At 44.7% G+C, this 17,857-nt stretch overlaps 2 protein-coding genes and 1 long non-coding RNA gene across 4 annotated transcripts in view; 2 read left to right on the forward strand and 1 right to left on the reverse strand.

Annotated features, from left to right (window-relative positions):
* Nucleotides 1–17,857, forward strand: part of LOC310666130 (intelectin-like protein) — an 814,635-nt gene that overhangs the window by 304,338 nt on the left and 492,440 nt on the right. The window lies entirely within an intron of this gene.
* Nucleotides 1,079–15,133, forward strand: ANP32E (acidic nuclear phosphoprotein 32 family member E). 2 transcript variants are annotated; one of them, XM_083416821.1, is made up of 7 exons: nucleotides 1,079–1,526; nucleotides 5,103–5,252; nucleotides 6,164–6,286; nucleotides 7,709–7,874; nucleotides 8,540–8,712; nucleotides 10,176–10,230; nucleotides 11,782–15,133. In XM_083416821.1, exons 1-7 carry the CDS (start codon nucleotides 1,473–1,475, stop codon nucleotides 11,847–11,849), a joined length of 789 nt encoding a protein of 262 aa, XP_083272947.1. In that variant the 5' UTR covers nucleotides 1,079–1,472; the 3' UTR covers nucleotides 11,850–15,133. The 2 variants fall into 2 exon arrangements, with proteins under 2 accessions (XP_083272947.1, XP_083272948.1); XM_083416822.1 differs by lacking the exon at nucleotides 1,079–1,526 and adding an exon at nucleotides 3,049–3,146.
* Nucleotides 12,461–17,807, reverse strand: LOC310666309. Its single transcript, XR_014505876.1, has 2 exons — nucleotides 17,669–17,807; nucleotides 12,461–16,226 (listed from the first exon to the last, which is right to left on the reverse strand). It is a non-coding gene; the product is annotated as an uncharacterized lncRNA (long non-coding RNA).

Raw genomic sequence — 17,857 nt, forward strand, 5'->3', positions numbered from 1 at the left:
TGTCCATAATCCTTAATATAATAATATAATATAAATATAATACATCTTAAAAAGCAGAGACATCACCTTGCCAACAAAGGTCTGTATAGTTAAAGCTATGGTTTTCCCAGTAGTGATGTATGGAAGTGAGAGCTGGACCATAAAGAAGGCTGATTGCCGAAAAATTGATGCTTTTGAATTCTGGTGCTGGAGGAGACTCTTGAGAGTCCCATGGACTGCAAGAAGATCAAACCTCTCCATTCTGAAGGAAATCAGCCCTGAGTGCTCACTGGAAGGAGAGATCCTGAAGCTGAGGCTCCAAGACTTTGGCCACCTCATGAGAAGAGAAGACTCCCTGGAAAAGACCCTGATGTTGGGAGAGATTGAGGGCACAAGGAGAAGGGGACGACAGAGGACGAGATGGTTAGATAGTGTTCTCGAAGCTACCAGCATGAGTCTGACCAAACTGCGGGAGGCAGTGGAAGACATGAGTGCCTGGCCTGCTCTGGTCCAGGGGGTCAGGAAGAATCGGACACGACTAAACGGCTGAACAACAACTCTCTCTCTCTGTATGTATGTGTGTGTGTGTGTGTGTGTGTATATATATATATATATATATATATATTGTGTGTGTGTGTATGTGTGTGTGTATATATATATATATACACACACACACACACACACACACACACATATACTCTATGTACTTATACATGCAGTAAAGCTCATGGAAGGAAGAAGGGAGAGGTCCTTGGAAGCGAGCCAGAGGCCTTGCGTGCAAAAAAGCCAGCAAGGGCGACCTCTTAGGCCACTGCAAGGCAGCGTGCCAGCCCCGACGTTTGCTCGCCGCGCAGCTCTTGCAATGGCCGCAGCCCAGCCTCGCCGAACCCTGGGACCCCTCCCCGAGCCGCGCGTTGCTTCCAGCGCGCCAAAGGCGCACACAAAAGAAAACACAGCGCGGCGGCATCAGCGGGAGGAGGAGGAATCGGGAAGGTTTCGATGGGCGGCTGCTTTTCTCTCCGCTCGCGGCCAATCGGCTTTTGGGAGGAGGGGAGCCCCGGCCTCTCCTCCCGCTGAGCTTGGAGAGCGCGCGTGCGCGCAAGGGCGACTGGCCGGGCGGAGGCGGGGCGTCTGCCAGGGGGCCCCATGCGCCGTGTCATGGAGGCTCAGTGTGCGAGCGGCCATTGAAGGGAAAGGAGCTGCGTGTTTCGCAGGAGGAGGAGGGATCGGGGGTGGGGGGGCTCTGGGCTGGGAGAGGAGCCGCGGCAGCAGCCTTAGCACCTGGGAGTTCCCAACTTTCATTTGCACCGGCTCCTTTGGGTTGATTTCGAGGAGGACGGGGTTCCTTCCTTTTTTATACATTTTCGCCCCGTTTTGGGGGGTCCCTTCCTTTGGGTAATTTTTTCCTTTTTTGCGCTCCTCCCTCCACTTTTTTTGTTTTTTTGGAGAGGGGCTTTTCCAAAGCAGGGCCGGCGCGCAAAGGCGGGAGGGCGATGGAGATGAAGAAGCGCATCAACCTGGAGATGAGGAACCGGGCGCCCGAGAAGGTGAGAACAAACTCCAAAATGAATTTTTTTTTAAAAAAAATCCCTTAACCCTTCCCCCCCACGGAATATCCCAAACGGCTCTCCGCCTCCCCTTAATCCCTTTCTCTCTTTAAATGGTGGGTTTCCCTCCTCCACGCTGCCTTCTTGGCGAGGCGAAATCTCCATTGCGCTAAAAGTGCGCGATGATGGGCGCATTTGGAGAGGGCGCGTTGGACTCGATCGCGCTTATTTTTTTCGCCATGCTGGACTTCCTCTCCCGTTCTGCAAAAGGACAACTTGGGCTAATTTGTCTCCTTTTTGGTGGGGGGGGGCTGCGTATCCGATCCAATGCAAAGTCTCCCCAAAGGCGAGGTTTTATTTTTCAAATGATGGCATCTGCTTGCTTTCGTGCTGGCGCTTGGTTCCTTTCCACACTCCCGGCGCTGCGCCTGGAAACCAGACCCCCATCTCCGCCCGGTTTGTCTGCCTCTCTCTGCCCCTCTAAAACGGGGGTTTGCGTGGCGAGCTTAAGTAAATTTGCCAACCGTGATTGAAAGAGGACATGGGGGGGTTAACTCTTCCGCTCCTGGCGCCGCCTTCTCCCCATGATGGGCGCAAAAGAAAAAGAAATAGAAATCTGGGTCATGCTTCGGTGCCATCTCTCCCCGCCCCAAAAGCGGTTAATTAAATATATATCTATGTACGTAACCGCCAAGCTAGGAGAGCGTGAATTCCCCCCCCCCCCGGCAACGCGTAAGAAAAGAAAGTATTTCCGAATTAAAAGTTTTCCTCCCTCGCTCTCTTTGCATTAGTTAACTGCTCTTCCGTCAAATCTAGGTCACGCGTCCCCTTTCGCCGACGGTGGGGAAAAGGATCGCGCTTTGGCTGGGTTGTGGCTTTTTTTGCAAAACAAAACTAGGGAGGGCCCCTTTGTTCTGTTAACACCCCGAGGAAATATTCAGGAGAGCCCTTCTGGGAACCCCCCCTTTAAACTTTTTTTTTTAAAAAAAAAATCTGTTGTTAGAAGGGGGCATTTATTTATGCGAGTTTAACTTGGCTGCGTAGATTGCTTGCTTGATAAACAAGTCGCTGGGCTTACGCCGAATCCATCTTAGTCCAACTACGCAGATGCTTTTGGGCTTTCCTGTAGCCTTGCACAAAAAAGCGATGGGGGAGGATTCTATTTTTTTTTTTTTTAATGCTACCCGCGCCCTTTTTAAACGAGGCATTTTTGACGCACTAAGAACTGAAGCCTCGTCTTTATTTTTAATTATTCGTGTCTTGCCCAACCCTTTCCTCGGGTGCCGTTCTGCCCTGCTCTCGGAGAGCGAGCACATGGCTGGCGTCATATGCCCCCCCCCCCGGCTCGCTTCCCTGTGCAAGCTCGCTCCCCTAATGGCTCCAGAAGATAAGGCGATTGCGTTGTGGCTGAGTCCCTTTTGCTCCGCGCTGGGGGTGGGTGGGTGGGGATGAGACAAAAGCGCCCGCCTTCTTCCCTCCGCCCTCTCTAAAAGCTAAGGTTCATGGCAGGAGTTCGCAGAGAACAGCCTTGCCAGAGAGGGAGGGAGAGAGAGGCTGGTAACTTCCTCCGCCCCATAATGTCTCTTCCGTGGAAGTGCTGGTGTCAAAAGAGTATTACAGGTAACGCTGCATGGCCTGGTTTGCTCCAAGCTCACTCCCAGCCACAGCGAAAGCAGCAAAGAGAACGGGATGTGGTGGCTGCCCCAAGCCATAAATGTACCCAAACTGGTTGCAAATATTTCCCCTTTTGTGCCTTCCGGTTCATAATGGATAGGGGCAGTCCTGGGTGTTACAGCCCCCTAAAAGTCTCGGGTGTTTTCTTTGCACCCCGCCTTTGCTTGGATATGGGGCTGGGGGAAACCTCCTGGGTATAGAGGCTGGGGGAACTTGTTTTTTAGATTTTCTCCCAGCTGCTTCTCACAAAATGTGTGTGGACTTTCTGAAGGGTTGCAGCGTTTGGGGCTTTTCAGTTTAGAGAAGAGGCAAGTAAGAGGTGACATGGTGGAATTGTATAGAATTATGCATAATGTTGAGGAAGTGGATAGGGAAAAGTTTTTCTCCCTATCATGTGGATACCCTGTGAAGGTTCGGGACAGATAAAAGCATGCACGTTTTGTGAACTGCCCTGAGATCTTGCGATGAAGGGCTGCGCATATATCTAATAAATAATAAAGTAACAAGGACGTAGTTAAACTGTGGAACTCACTCCCACAGGAGGCAGTAATGGCCACCGGCACGGATGGGTTCAAATGAGGATTGGCAAGTTTTTGGAGAAGGATCAGGCTATGGGTGGCTATTAGCCATGCACAATCTGAGGCGGGGATGCTTCTGGAAGCCGCAGGAGGTGGGGGGAAGAGTGTTGCTTTTGTGCTTGATTCCCGCTTGCGGGCTTCCCACAGACATCCAGTTGGCCATTGTGAGAACAGACGAGATGGGCAACTGGCCTGATGCAGCAGGCTCTTATGTTCTTATGAAATATGTCAAATTCAGTTGTTGTGAACAAAGATCACAATTTGCTTTCTGCTGGGGCTGGGGCAGCGGTGGCCTGGCTAAACTTCAGTTTATAATTCCACTGCCATGTGTTGTTTCAAAGAGCAGAGTCAACCCCCTTGTGGCCTTTTCCAATTCCCTGCTGCTCAACTCACGACTCTCTGGCTCCAGCAGATGTTCCTGCATTTAGGTCAGGACAAACACTTGCTCTGTCTCGCCCTGTTTGCAGTTGATTGGCAGGAGGGAAAGTCTTCCTTCCCTTCCTCCCTGCTCCTTGCAGGTTAAGCCTTGAAGAGCTAACAGCTCCTGTGGCATTTAGTAATGCAAAGCAACTCTGCATTGTGGAGAGTACTGTAAAGACAAAAAGTAAACCAGGTGTTGTTTTAAACTTGACGAAATTGTGCATTTCTGGTTTCTTGAAGAGCGGTGGGTGGGAATGAATCAAGCTTGTTCCAAAAATGTTGTTGTCTCTTTTCAGTACAGTGGAACCACGGCTTGCGAACGTGATCCGTATGGGAGGCACGTTCGCAACCCGCAGCGCCGCGTCTGCCCACGTGCGTGATGCGATTCGGCGCTTCTGCACATGCGCAAGCGCCAAAACCCAGAAGTAACCCGTTCCGGTACTTCCAGGTTTTGGCGCGTCTGTAACCCAAAAATGCGCAACCTGCAGCGATCGCAACCTGATGTAGCGCTCGTTGCATGTACTTTGGCTAAATTTTATCCTTGAGTGGACCCACTGAAATTAATGAACTTGAGTCTTCATGGAGGAGAGGGTTGTTGATGGCTGCAAGTCACAATGGCTGTGCTTTGCCTCCAGTCAGGCAGAAATGTTTCTGAATACCAGGAGGAGAGAGCACTCTTGTGCTCGGGTCCTGTTTGTGGGTTCGCATTTGGGGTATCTGGGTGAGTGGGATGCTGGGCTAGGATGTGCCATAGGCCTGATCCAGAAGGCTCTTCTTTTGTTCTTAATTTCAACAGGTCTGTGAGTAAAAGTTAGTTGAGCAACACCCATAATATCTGTTCGAATGTGACAGGGAGCATAGGTCCTTCTTCAGCTTGAAGTTGACTTGTGTCCTGTTTTTGTAGGTGGCTGAGCTGGTTCTGGACAATTGCCGGTCTAGCAATGGCGAAATCGAAGGTCTGAATGACACATTTAAAGAGCTAGAGTTTCTCAGCATGGCCAACGTGGAGCTGTCATCACTCGCCAAGCTCCCCACTTTGACTAAGCTTCGAAAGGTGAGTATTGACCAGAATGCAACGATGAGTTAGTTCTGTTTGGCCAGTGGGTTGCAAGCGCATAGGATTAGCTCCCTAAATCCTTGGGTATATTTAGCCCATTCCTGTTGAGCTCAGTTAGCGACACTGCTTGCATAGAAGGAGTGCGGGTCCTGTCGGCTCGTCTATGAATTTAGGTCTCTCCAGGCCTGCTCTTGACGCTATCCTAGCCTCCTTCAGCATAGTGCTGCTGGCTGCGGCTGGTGGGAGTTGTGGTCGAGGACATTTTGAGGACACTGTGTTGCTCTCAATTGCATGTCTATATTTTGGGGTGTTTTTCCAGGCAATATCCTTTTTTAAACATGTTTGCACATGACTTTTTATTTTTCATTTATTTCATAAAAATTGTATACCGCTTGACAGTGGAAAAAAATATTGCAGCGGTTTACAGAAATTATCAATAGAAAAAAATAACAATAATTTAATACTTTTGAAAAGTTAAGAACGATAGACTAAGAACAGATTGAAACTAACAGCAAAAGCAACTGCCTGATAGCAAAGGGAAGAGAGTTCCAAGGTTTAAAGGGATTAAATTTACCTTCATTGTTTCTTATATTTGTGTACATTCAAAAACAGCCCTGTGGAGGTGGGTTAACAACCTGTCCAGTCCAGCAAGCTTCATGGCTGAGCAGAGATTGTTACAGTTAAGCTTGCAGGGAAATGATTGTATACTTGTAGGTTAGGTGCAAACTTGGATAATGATGTGAGGAAGATTATTAGAACTGGTATTCTTGTCTGGCTCTGAAGAAGTCAAAATGCATCTAAAAAAAGGTTTGTTTAGATTCCTAGAGCTGCATGGTTTTACTAAAATACGGACATGGGAAAAGTTGGAAAACATCTGCCTAATCATATGATACTTTTCTGCATCGTAGCTGGAACTGAGCGATAATCTAATTTCCGGAGGCCTGGAAGTCCTGGCAGAGAGATGTCCGAATCTCACATACCTAAATCTGAGTGGTAATAAAATCAAAGATCTCAGCACCGTGGAAGCCCTTGTAAGTATAAAGCGGCATTTATACAAAGTAGTCCCGGTTTCATATTTACTTAGAAATCAGTGTTGCTGTGTCCACTGGAGCATACTGAAAACTGGCAGCTTTGCGTAGGATTGCAGTGTTTAGAAGCCTGGAATAATTTCAGCCCAGCATTGCTGGACAGGGTAACTAGATGGCATGACTGCATAATAGGTGTTGGTAAATGTTTCTCTGCTTGTAACCAGGTATATAAAGGCACAAATCTCATAAGCTGAGTTTAAAGCACAATTCTAAAGCAAGTCGGCATAATTTATAAAGGACAGTCTAGATGTCTTTAGAGGTTCGTATTCTGGACAGGAGACGGACAGATCAGCTTTAAGAAGGGTAGCTGCGACTATTTTGCATGTTGTTGCGCAGTTTGCATGGAGTGGTTAAATCAGTTTTGCCTCCATCAAACTGGAGCCTGGAACTTGTAACTCCACCTTCGTAGCAGAGCTCTTTTGCCAACAACTGTTTCCCTACATGAATAAATTATTAAGAGCACTGAAGGAATGTATTGACTGCCTCTCCCTATGCAAACCCACCAGCACCCTGCAATCATCCTCAGAGGTTCTTCTTCATGTGGACCCTCCACGGTGGGTCCAGAGGGTGGCAACATGAGAACGGGCCTTTTCTGCGGTGGCTCCCCATTTGAGGAATGCTCTCCCCAGGAAGGCTCTCCTGGCACATTTGTTGCATACCTTTAGATGCCAGGCAAAACCATTCCGCTTCTCCCAGACCTTTAGCTAAGTAATCAATCTATGGCCTTTAAGCTGTGTAGGGGGTTTAATTGTTTTTGTTCGTTACTACGGTATGTATTTTTGTGTTTTCATATTGCAAACTGCCCTGTGATCCTCTTACGAAGGGCGGTGTAGAAATTTAATAAATAATGATGGTAAATGTTGTAGAAGTGTTCAAAACAGAGTCATCTACCCAGAATCATGACTTAAATATATAGGGAAGTCTCTATATCTCTTTTATTATCTTCCCTACTGGGTTGTGGAAAGTATTATTCTGATAAATGCTTTTTATAGAGTAGAGGGCACTGGGGATGAGTTTATAGGTCCAAGGGGGCAGTGGCCAATTTTTTGGAGGAAACCACCATTCTAGCTCAGTGGTAGGGTTACAGTTAGAAAATTCACTGATGTTTGCCTGCTTATGTTTGTAAGTCATGTTAGTTTGTGGAGTTGTGGGGTGTGTGTATATAAAATAAAGAACAATCCAACCCACGCTTGCTTGGAAGTAAGTTAATTAGGGCTAATTCCTAGATTGCAGATGTAATGTTACATACTGGGCTACCAGCATTTGTGCAGAGTTGGCAGGCCTAATAATGAAGCATCTAAACGTTTTGTTAAAAGGTGTTTTCTGTTGACGTAGAAATCTAATGTGCCGTTCTGTTCTTTTCAGCAAAATCTTAAGAATTTGAAGAGTCTTGATTTGTTTAACTGTGAGATCACAAACCTGGAGGATTACAGAGAAAGCGTGTTTGACTTGCTCCAGCAAATTACGTATCTAGATGGGTTTGATCAGGAGGATAACGAGGCCCCCGACTCAGAAGATGAAGAGGATGAAGGTAACTCTTTGTAAACGCGTCTGGTGATTAGTTATTATACCCTTTCTAGGTTGGATATCAAGTCACAGGCTTGGAGCAAATGGCATGTCAACTGTGTGGTTTAACATTCACTATTCACACTATACTTTTTATATATTTGCCAAAAAGACTTACAGTGCACCTAGCAGCAAAACGTAAATGTCACGTAAAGAATGCATTTTGTTGGTTTTTTAAAAAAATTGTTTGCTATATATAACGTTGTACGAGCCACTCATATATTCGGTTTTGTTCCTAGAATCGCTGTTCTAACGCCTGGAAAAGAGCTAACATTTGATTGGATGTTGAACTGATCTATACATTCCAAAAAAAATGTACGTGTTATAGTCCTCCTGGGAATGCAGGTGGAGAATCACGTTTTGAAATGTTGCCCCCCCCCCCCAAAAAAAACCCCACACACATAGGGATGAAGGCTAAACGAAAATCCTCCTTGACATGATAGCACAGGTGGGGACGTTCTTGAGCCTCCAAGCCTGCAAACTGCTGCGACGCATTCAGAAGTAGTCATGTCCCAGGAGGACTGTACCATGTGCTTGTTTTTTGAGTCTGTGGGTTTGAACCTGTAAATTCTGTATCAGAAGTTGGAAGCACATGCCATGTGCATCTCATTAGCGTTAGCTTTCCTTCAGATGGGGATGAAGATGAGGATGAAGAAGAGGAGGACAAAGCTGGTCCCCCAGGAGAATATGAAGAGAATGATGAGGAAGACGACGATGGCTCAGACTTGGGGGAGGGGGAAGGTGAAGACGAGGAGGATGAGGAAGAAGTGGGCCTCTCGTACTTAATGAAAGAGGAGATTCAGGTAAGTTTTATGCTCTTCCTCCTTCCCCTCTCAAGTTCCAAAACATTCAACCTAGATACTGGTGCACGCTGTGCAAAAAAAGAGTATATTTTGTCCATGCCATGCTCCCATGGACAGCACAGAAATCATGGAAATTGTATAAATGTGCCAGCATATATATTCTTGAAGCAAAAGCTGTGGTTTGAGATCTTGGACTCTAGCCTATTTTGCGAGAGAATGCTGCTGATGGGTCTGTTCAAAATAAATCAACCAAGCTGCGAATGACAGAAGACTAAAAGTAATGTTACTAGGATTGGATCAGGGAACCTTAGGAAACAGGTAAAGATTCATCAGAGGAAGATGGGAATAAGTGCACAATTCCACGGCTGAGAAATTATCGTTATGGAACTCAGGGACTGTTGTTTTGCATTAAAAATGTACCCACATCTGAAAATGTACTTTATAGATCCCGACAGAACCAGTGATTTCTTTATTGGGGGCTCAGCGCCACAAATGGTGCAGACGTGTGAAGGGAATATGAATCCTAGTGGGAAATGAAATGGCTGAGGACAAGTTAGTGAGAAGTCCCAAGAGTACAAATTGAGAACAAGATAAGCAAATGAGCAGTGAAACACGAAGGCAAGATACTTGACGTGGTTCTGGCTATATGTCGCTGAGGTGCATGTCAAGGCAGGTCGAAGACACTGGCTATATCCTCCCTGCACACCAGAGAAATCCTGCAATTCAGTAGCAAACAGTTTGTCCATTGCGTATTATTTTTGTAATCAGCTTCTCTAAATTGTAAAAAATTAAGAACATAAGACGAGCCGGCTGGATCAGGCCAATGGCCTATCTAGTCTCTTCTGTTGTGAAGACAGATGCAAAGAATTCATTCAGCTTCTACACAGATTCCTTGTCCTCCTTTACAACTCCTTTCACTCCCTTGTCAGCCAAGGGTCCAACTACCTCCCTAGAGGATTTCCTGCTACTAATATATTTTAAAAACTTATTATTGGTAGTTTTAATGTTTTTAGCAATGTTTTCCTTTTTTTATCATCCCTTACTGTCTGCTTGCACTTTTTTTTTTTTTTTTTTTTGCCAAAGTTTGTGTTCTTTTTATTCTCTACATTTGGACAAGACTTTGGTTTTTTGAAGGAAGCCTTCTTGCCTCTAAAAGCTTCTTTGACTGCTTGATGCCAGCATCTTGGTCCTTGTGGTACCTGTGATATACACCTCAGCTGAGTTTCTAAAAGTGTGTTCTTAAACAACTCCCAAGCGTTTTGGAATGAGTTGACCCTCTTGACTTAGCCGTTTTTGACTTTTGCCTTAGTTGAGCACAGAGAAATTTGGCGTTGCTTTTTATAGAATGCAACAGTCTGGGAGTGCCATGTCGTGCAGCCTTATTAGATCGTGATTAGGAGTATTGGTTTCACTTTGTAAATCATACTGAGCTTTTGAGACTATCAACTTCTTTCCCTCTTAAGGATGAAGAAGATGATGATGATTACGTAGAGGAGAAGGAGAATGAAGAAGAAGAAGGTAAGTTAAACTGAATGTGAATAAAGTTGCATTTGAATTCTTAAAACATCTGAAACTTCCTAATTTGGATCCAAAAGGTTCCTTTCCTCAGGCTTGAAGGAATTGCCTTCCATTGGAGGAAGGGGACATCTGAACCCAACATAAGTTGAATTTATACTTGGTTGATGTAAATCAGAGGAGGGGAGCCTGTGGCCCTTCAGAAGTTGTGAGGTTGCAACTCCCATCATCATCATCCCAGGCCATTGGCTATGCTAGCTGATGGGAGCTGAGAACATCTGAAGGACCATAGGTTTGCCATCTCTGCCTTAAATAGCTGATATTTTTTTTGAAACCTATATTTAGGTTTTATAAAGTTGCTACAGCTGGACTATATTTTTCTAAGAGGTTGTAAGTTGGTGCAATCAAATGGAAGTGTTAAATTAGTGTTTTCATTGCTGTAACATCCAGCTTTCATTCTATAATTTTTCCACAACAGAAGGGGATTTCTGGGAGAGATTTTTCTGTGGTCCGCTAGAAATAGCCTCCTTTTATTACTGAAGTGCTTATCTTCCTGTACAGCAAAAGACAAGAGCTAGACTTCAATACATGACTCATTAGCCACATAAGACATTGCCCTTCATAGATTCTCCCCTTGTCTGTCCAGATGATGCTGGAAAAACAGGGGTTATGCGGTTGTTTGGTACCTGCCAGGTCACCATACAGCCAATGTCCCCCTTTTGAGGTTGTTTAGTTTTGTCTTGGGGTGTAGCTACACTATAAACCAAAGCACCCAGGTTATCAGCTCACAGAATTTGGGGAATTAATTTGGGTGAGGGTTTATAGTGAAGACTTCTCAGCAGCCCTTAACCTCTGTTCCATGGGCTGCTTTGGGGGGGGGGGTCTAACAATACTGTAATTGACTCATTGCCTTTAGGAAAATAACTGATCTGTATTTTTTTATATACTTAAAATAGAAAGAGGTAATATGCCAATTGTTCTGATACATTGAACAGTTGATGGCTCAGACCACGCATAATTTCTTCTTTCTGTTTAGCCAATTTCATGTCAAGGTATTTGTTTTGTGTTTGATAAACTAGGTGTAAGTGTCCAGAAGAGGTAGAAATAAGGCAGTGTGTGTGTGACATGCTGTAGTGTGCTTAAAGGTAAAGGGACCCCTGAACATTAGGTCCAGTTGCGGATAACTCTGGGGTTCCGGCGCTCATTTACTGGCCGAGGGAGCCAGCATTTGTCCGCAGCCAGCTTCTGGGTCATATGGCCAGCATGACTAAGCCGCTTCTGGCGAACCAGAGCAGCGCACGGAAACACCATTTATGTTCCCGCTGGAGCGGTACCTATTTATCTACTTGCACTTTGACGTGCTTTCAAACTGCTAGGTTGGCAGGAGCTGGGACCAAGCAACGGGAGCTCACCCCGTCGCAGGGATTCGAACCGCCGACCTTCTGATCAGCAAGCCCTAGGCTCTATGGTTTAGACCACAGAGCCACCCACGTCCCTATAGTGTGCCTAGCCTTAGCTTTAACATAAGTGAACATGTTCTTTTCCTTTTTGCAGCGGAAGGCGTCAGAGGGGAGAAGAGAAAACGTGCAGCAGAAGATGAGGGAGACGATGACGACGATTAAGTTGTAGGAAAAAAAATAGGACCAGATGCATTTTTTGTTGCAGGATACGCAATAGCGATATGCAGACTTGTATGTCTCCATGTATCCTAGGTATCCCTACAGAAGATATTAATGTGTTAACTTTTTATAGGAAGTGTGTTTTTACTATTTTTGCCCTTTTTATCATTCCAACTAAGACATAATAGCCCACTCTGGATCATGTGCAGAGAGAACACTGTTTCATCCCTTTTTAATCACTGAACAAGTTGTCTCCCCCCCCCCACCTCCCCTAGAAACATTTTTCTCCAGATTTCCCCCCTATTTTTATGTGAGCATGCTGTTAGTTCTAGTAACAGTTAAAGCAAAACATTTAACTAATTTAATCCAGACTTTTAAAGATTGTACACTGAATTAAGATCCACTGCAGTGCGATAATCCAGCTTTTCCTTAGAGAGGCTTATATATGAGGTGAACCAAAGGCTGCATGAAGTCAAGAATTTGGATAATAACAATTGGCTTATTTTAAAAGGGCATCTGAAGAATGCACAAACAGGTGAAGTCTTTGCTCTTCTGCTTTCTCATACACTTTACACACACACATACACACACACCCCTTTCCATTTAAATAATAATAATTCTGTGTAACTATGGAAAGCATGGGATCAGCTCTCTTGAGTCTAACTTTTTCCATAAGAATGTAAGAAGAGACCTACAGAATCAGGCCCAATGCCCATCCTGTTCTCGCTGTTGAGAAAAGACTCCCACAGGAGGCAGTGATGGCCACCAACCTGAATGGCTTTCAAAGAGGGTTAGACCAATTCACAGAAGATATAAAGCTCTGTCCTACCTCCACTGTTGGAGACAGAATGCCTCTGTATGCCATCTGTTGGGAGTCACAAATGGGGAGAATGCTGTTTGTGGGCTTCCCGTAGGCATTTGGTTCTCCACTGAACTGGACTTGGCTTTGGCCCGATTGAGCAGAGCTCTTTGGAAAAGGCGAGACCCAAAACGCTTAAGAGAGAAAACAAAACCAACATTTCATATACACCCACACCAGTAACCTGAAAATGCTTACTTAAAAGTTCTTTCAAGTTTGCCATTATCTTTCTGATCATCATAAGATGGAAACAGGATTCATATTTCTGATGCAAATTCTAGACGCCTCCCCCCCTCCCTTCGTTTTTATTTTTAAACCCTGAAGCTTTTCAGGCTTTCAATAATATATATATATAGGAGAGGCACATTTCTTTATATGTCCCCTTTCAAGGGAACAGTTGGCAGGTAGATAGACTAAGCCACGTGGCGAGGCCTAGAGCACAAAATTTGTGGTGGGGAGGGTGGGCAATCGGCTTACTTCTGGGAAAGGGTCACTGGAATGCCTTGCTGTTTCCCTGCCCTCGGTGAAGCTAGCAGTGAGGTTGGCTGTTGTCAAAAGGTGTCGTGATAAGGGCTATGGAGAGTGGTGGATCAATCTTGCAGTTGTCTCCATGCTAACCCTAAGCTCATGATGAGCCTGCAGTTGCTTCCCTTAGAAGTGCAGGTCGTGCTGTGGGAAAACATTTAGGCAAGAATCCTTCAGAAATTTGTTCACCGCACCCTGTCAGCAAAGCAAAGACAATGAGCCTTGTGCTGGCAACAAAACTGGTTTTTACGGATCTTCTTTGCAGATTGCTTTTTAACAACAAAAAACAGCAAACGGCATACTGGGCTCTTGAGAACTCCTGCAGTTCTTACTTAAATGATAGACTAACTTGGATTGTTAAATATTTTACCCAAATAGTAACACACAGCTGTATTCCAGAGATACTATTTTTTTATTATCTGTCCTGCTTAGAAGAAGCTGTCGCTAATGTGGTTTTAGATAAAAAGGGGTATTTTTACATAGATGGATGGGAGTTGCCCCTCCCCTTACTACAGTTGCCTGTGAATATAAATAACACATTAGACACACGTTCTGACATGTTTAGTATGTGACATTGGACTCTTAAGTTTTGATGACACTGCATTTGAGAAGCTCTGCGAAACAGTATTTCTCTCCCCCACCCCCCAGAAATATTCACAGCTAACTCTAAAGAGGCATTTGAACAGAAGGAAATGCAAAAAGGCATTTTAATAGGAAGACTTGGATTTTTAAAAAATGACTTAGCTGAAAGGACTTGGTAAAGCTTTATTCCAATCCTGTTACATTTGTGTATGAATGAATCTTAGAAACTTTAAAAAAGCGTATACTGTTGTCCTGCTGGTTCTGTGTTTAAAAGCAGTTACTTTGTATTCACTCAGATTCCCCCTCACCTTTCCATATACCCTTTTGTTTTTAATTTAGTTAGGCTCAGCAAATAATAAAACCCTTCCATTACAAAGAGAGTATTTAAATGTTGGGTCTGGCTTGTACTAATTCATTGCACATGTAAGGTTTCCTGGCTATGGTACTATCTGAGCTTTGATTGACACCACAGAACTACTGAGCAGCCATCTTAACCCAATTCATCTCAATGGGAGTAGATTTCCTTATGCAGGGAATCTGCCTTCTGCTCCAGGTTCATATTTTAAAATTAGTGGTTGAGGGATCTCTCAAGTGTGCATCAAACTCCTGCACTGGTTCAAAAACATGAATGGCCGAATCAGTGATTTTTAGAAGATCCCCCCCCCCCAAGTTACCTTCAATGAATGACTACTACTAGTCTGTATTTGACCATTTAAAAGGCTGAAAGGTGGTTTTGTGTGTTATTTTTTTTACAGAGGAGTAAAATGAAACCAAGCGCACCAGCATGGTTATACATAGTATGTATTTTACATCTTCTCTAAGGATCTTTTATGTAGTAAACGTAACAACCAGCTAACTACATTGCCACAGTTTTGAGTTGTCAGCTTTAGTGTGTGAGCAAAATAGAACTTTTTCTTCTTTTTAAAACAGGGGTGGGGGGTGAGTATTACAGAGCCTCTGGATAACTTTTTTTTTTTTGCTTGGTGGGTTCTTTAATGAAAATACGTAAGGGTGGGTTTTATATTTTGTAGCAATTTTGTCCTATTTGGATGCTCTTTATATGGCAGTATGTATATAGTGTGTTCGATTCCTTTTCAAATTCTAAAGAGAGAGAAAAAAGACACAAACTTGGAGGTAATTGGTTTTTGTGCAACTGTGTTTTGGGAGGGGGGAGAAAAAGCCATGACAGTGTTAAATAAAACGAATACCTACAGCGCACTTCTGACGGATTTTAGTTGTAACAGAATGTGAGTGTTCCTCCTGCCCTCCTCCCCCCCCCCCCCGTGTGATGTAAATTTTAAATTAAAGATTTTCAATCTGACAATGTGAGGATTTGTTATTGGGGGGGGGTAGTCTGAAGTTCTTGGAAGTAAAATTACTGTTTTGAAAACTTGGAAGGGAGGTTGTATCAATCCTTATTTGAGAAGTTTCCTATACACCCCAGAGGGCCCAGATCCGTTGGCGTTTACCATAGTTACTTAGCCTGCAAACCTCTATAAAAGTATTCTGATGCTTTCTAGTCCAATCCCTGGCATCTCCAGGTAATAATAATAATAATAATAGTAATAATTTTTATTTAAACCCCGCCCTCCCCAGCCAAGGCCGGGCTCAGGGCGCCTAACAAGCAATAATAAAAACAAGTTGAATGAATAGAAGTTAAAAACGAAATTAAAATACAACATTAAAATATTGAAATGTAGCCTCATTGCAGGAGGAGAAAGGATAATAATAATAATAATAATAATAATTTATTATTTATACCCCACCCATCTGGCTGAGTTTCCCCAGGATCAAATTGGCTCCAAGCCAAAGGCCAGGCGGAAAGAAATCAGATCCTGCAGGGCTCTGGTCTCATGAGACAGAGCGTTCCACCAGGCCGGAGCCAGTGCTGAGAAGGCCCTGGCTCTGGTTGAAGGTAATCCAACTTCCTTAGGGCCCGGAACCACTAGGGTGTTGCTATTTATGGACCTTGAGGCTCTCCGTGGGGCATACCGGGAGAGGTGGTCCCGTAGGTACGAGGGTCCTAGGCCGTGAAGGTAGGGCTGGGGAAAAAATTGGTTATCCGAGAACATGGAATATGTTGCCAGTTAGTGCAGGCAATACTAGATGGACTCAGTGCAAGGCAGCTTTCTATAAATTTGGAGAGCTGGAGTGCAAGAGATCCCACCACTGCTTTGACTAGTCTGCCCTATTGCCAACCTGTATTGTAGTAGTCAAGATTCCTTATATTTAGCCAAAATCTACCCTTGCATATACTAAGCCCACTTGATTTTGCCCTCTTCTGAATGTGGTGAGCACTGTTCCGGTCTTTGAAGAGCCCGATCCTACTTACCTTCAGTCTAATACAGGAGTCAGCAAACTTTTCCAGCAGGGGGCCGGTCCACTGTCCCTCAGACCTTGTGGGGGGTGAATTCCTATGCCCTACAAATAACCCAGAGATGCATTTTAAATAAAAGGACACATTCTACTGTAGCAGGAAACCCCCCCCCCCCATCATTCAGTTTGTACAGACTTCACACACACTCACAAACTACATACACTACACTTCTGTTATAAATTCATATAAAATCAACCATACATCAGATTTGCACTGTTCCACTTTTATTTTACTCCATGAAGGAAGGACTACAAAATGGGGAAGGTTTGCCACCATAATCCCTTGAGCATAGCAGCACATCCACAGGAGGCCTGCCCAGTTGCTATGCCAACCCTGATGGTCTCAGACAGAAGACCATCAACCCTGCATACACCAGTGGATTCAACATGGACTATAACAAAAGAACAGTGATTGGATTTCCCCTCAGGGGGTAGGAAACTGCAAGCTCCCCTTTGTCACCTGGAAAGTACTCATGGGGAGGGGGGGAAAGGAGGAACCAGCCAGGTGACAGGACACTCAGGTTACCACCACAACTCCTCCCTCAACCCCTCCTTTCTGTAATGTATGCATGATGTTTCTGGGGGTGGGCTTGACTTAGAGGAGGGGAATTTCAAAAGTTTTTATAAGGTCTTGCACACCATTTTTGTGGGTCTTTCCTCTCTCCTGCGAGTGAGGGGAACACCCTGCTGCAACAGTACAATAAAGGCCAAGCCTACAGGCTGCTGATTTGCTCCAATTTACTCTGGTTGGTGTCTACTTTTTGTCCAAGGGAGCCCTCAGATTTTTCCGGTAACACTACTCATGTAAAAACACCAGGCAGGCCCCACAAATAACCAAGAGGTGCATTTTAAGAGGTACACATTCTACTCGTGTAAAAACCCGCTGATTCCTGGACCGTCCGCGGGCCAGATTTAGAAGGCGTTTGGGCCGGATCCGGCCCCCAGGCCATAGTTTACCTACCCATTATTTAATACATAGCCCAGTTCCTTCAACTTTTCCTCACAGGGCTGGCTTTCCAAACCCCTTAACCGGTAGCCCTAATTTGCCTATATACCTCCTCAGAAATGGCCACTGGCAAATATAGAAATATAAAGGGTGTGGTTATGTACTGAGAAGACTGTAGAAAAGACCCACATGCAAGGATCACAGAAAAGGGCAGTCTACAAGAAAAAAATTGAGAGTGTAGCTTGCCTCCTGTCAAGATATCTAAAAAGGTTTGCAGATCACTTCACTTTGGTCAGTGTGGGTCGTTATTTTGCAATGGCAAATTTCTGGAATTATTGTCAGCTCCCCTAATCATACACAACGTGTTTCTTTTGACTGGAGTGAAAAGAACCACTGGGAGAGATTTCCCCCCAGATATTTTCTTCTGCAGAGGAAATATTTGGGGTCATTAAGAGTCATTGCAGGGCTGTCGAAACCACTCTCATATTTAGTGAACTACACTGCAAAGTTGTCTGCCATCCAAGCACAACCAACCTGGAATGGAAAAGATAATGGATTGCAGTCTATTTTTGAATACTGCATTGAAAAACTCGCAATGCAAAGAGAATTGCATACAAAACACGAGCAGAGTTTCATTTCCCCCCACTCATTTCTACGGGCAGCCTCCACTTCCGCCCTGGGAATGGGGCATTTCAAAATGGCAGAGGGAAACCGGAAGCTCCG

The sequence above is a fragment of the Podarcis tiliguerta genome (genome assembly GCF_965153285.1).
Source record: "Podarcis tiliguerta genome assembly, chromosome: 16".
Lineage (NCBI taxonomy): Eukaryota > Metazoa > Chordata > Lepidosauria > Squamata > Lacertidae > Podarcis > Podarcis tiliguerta.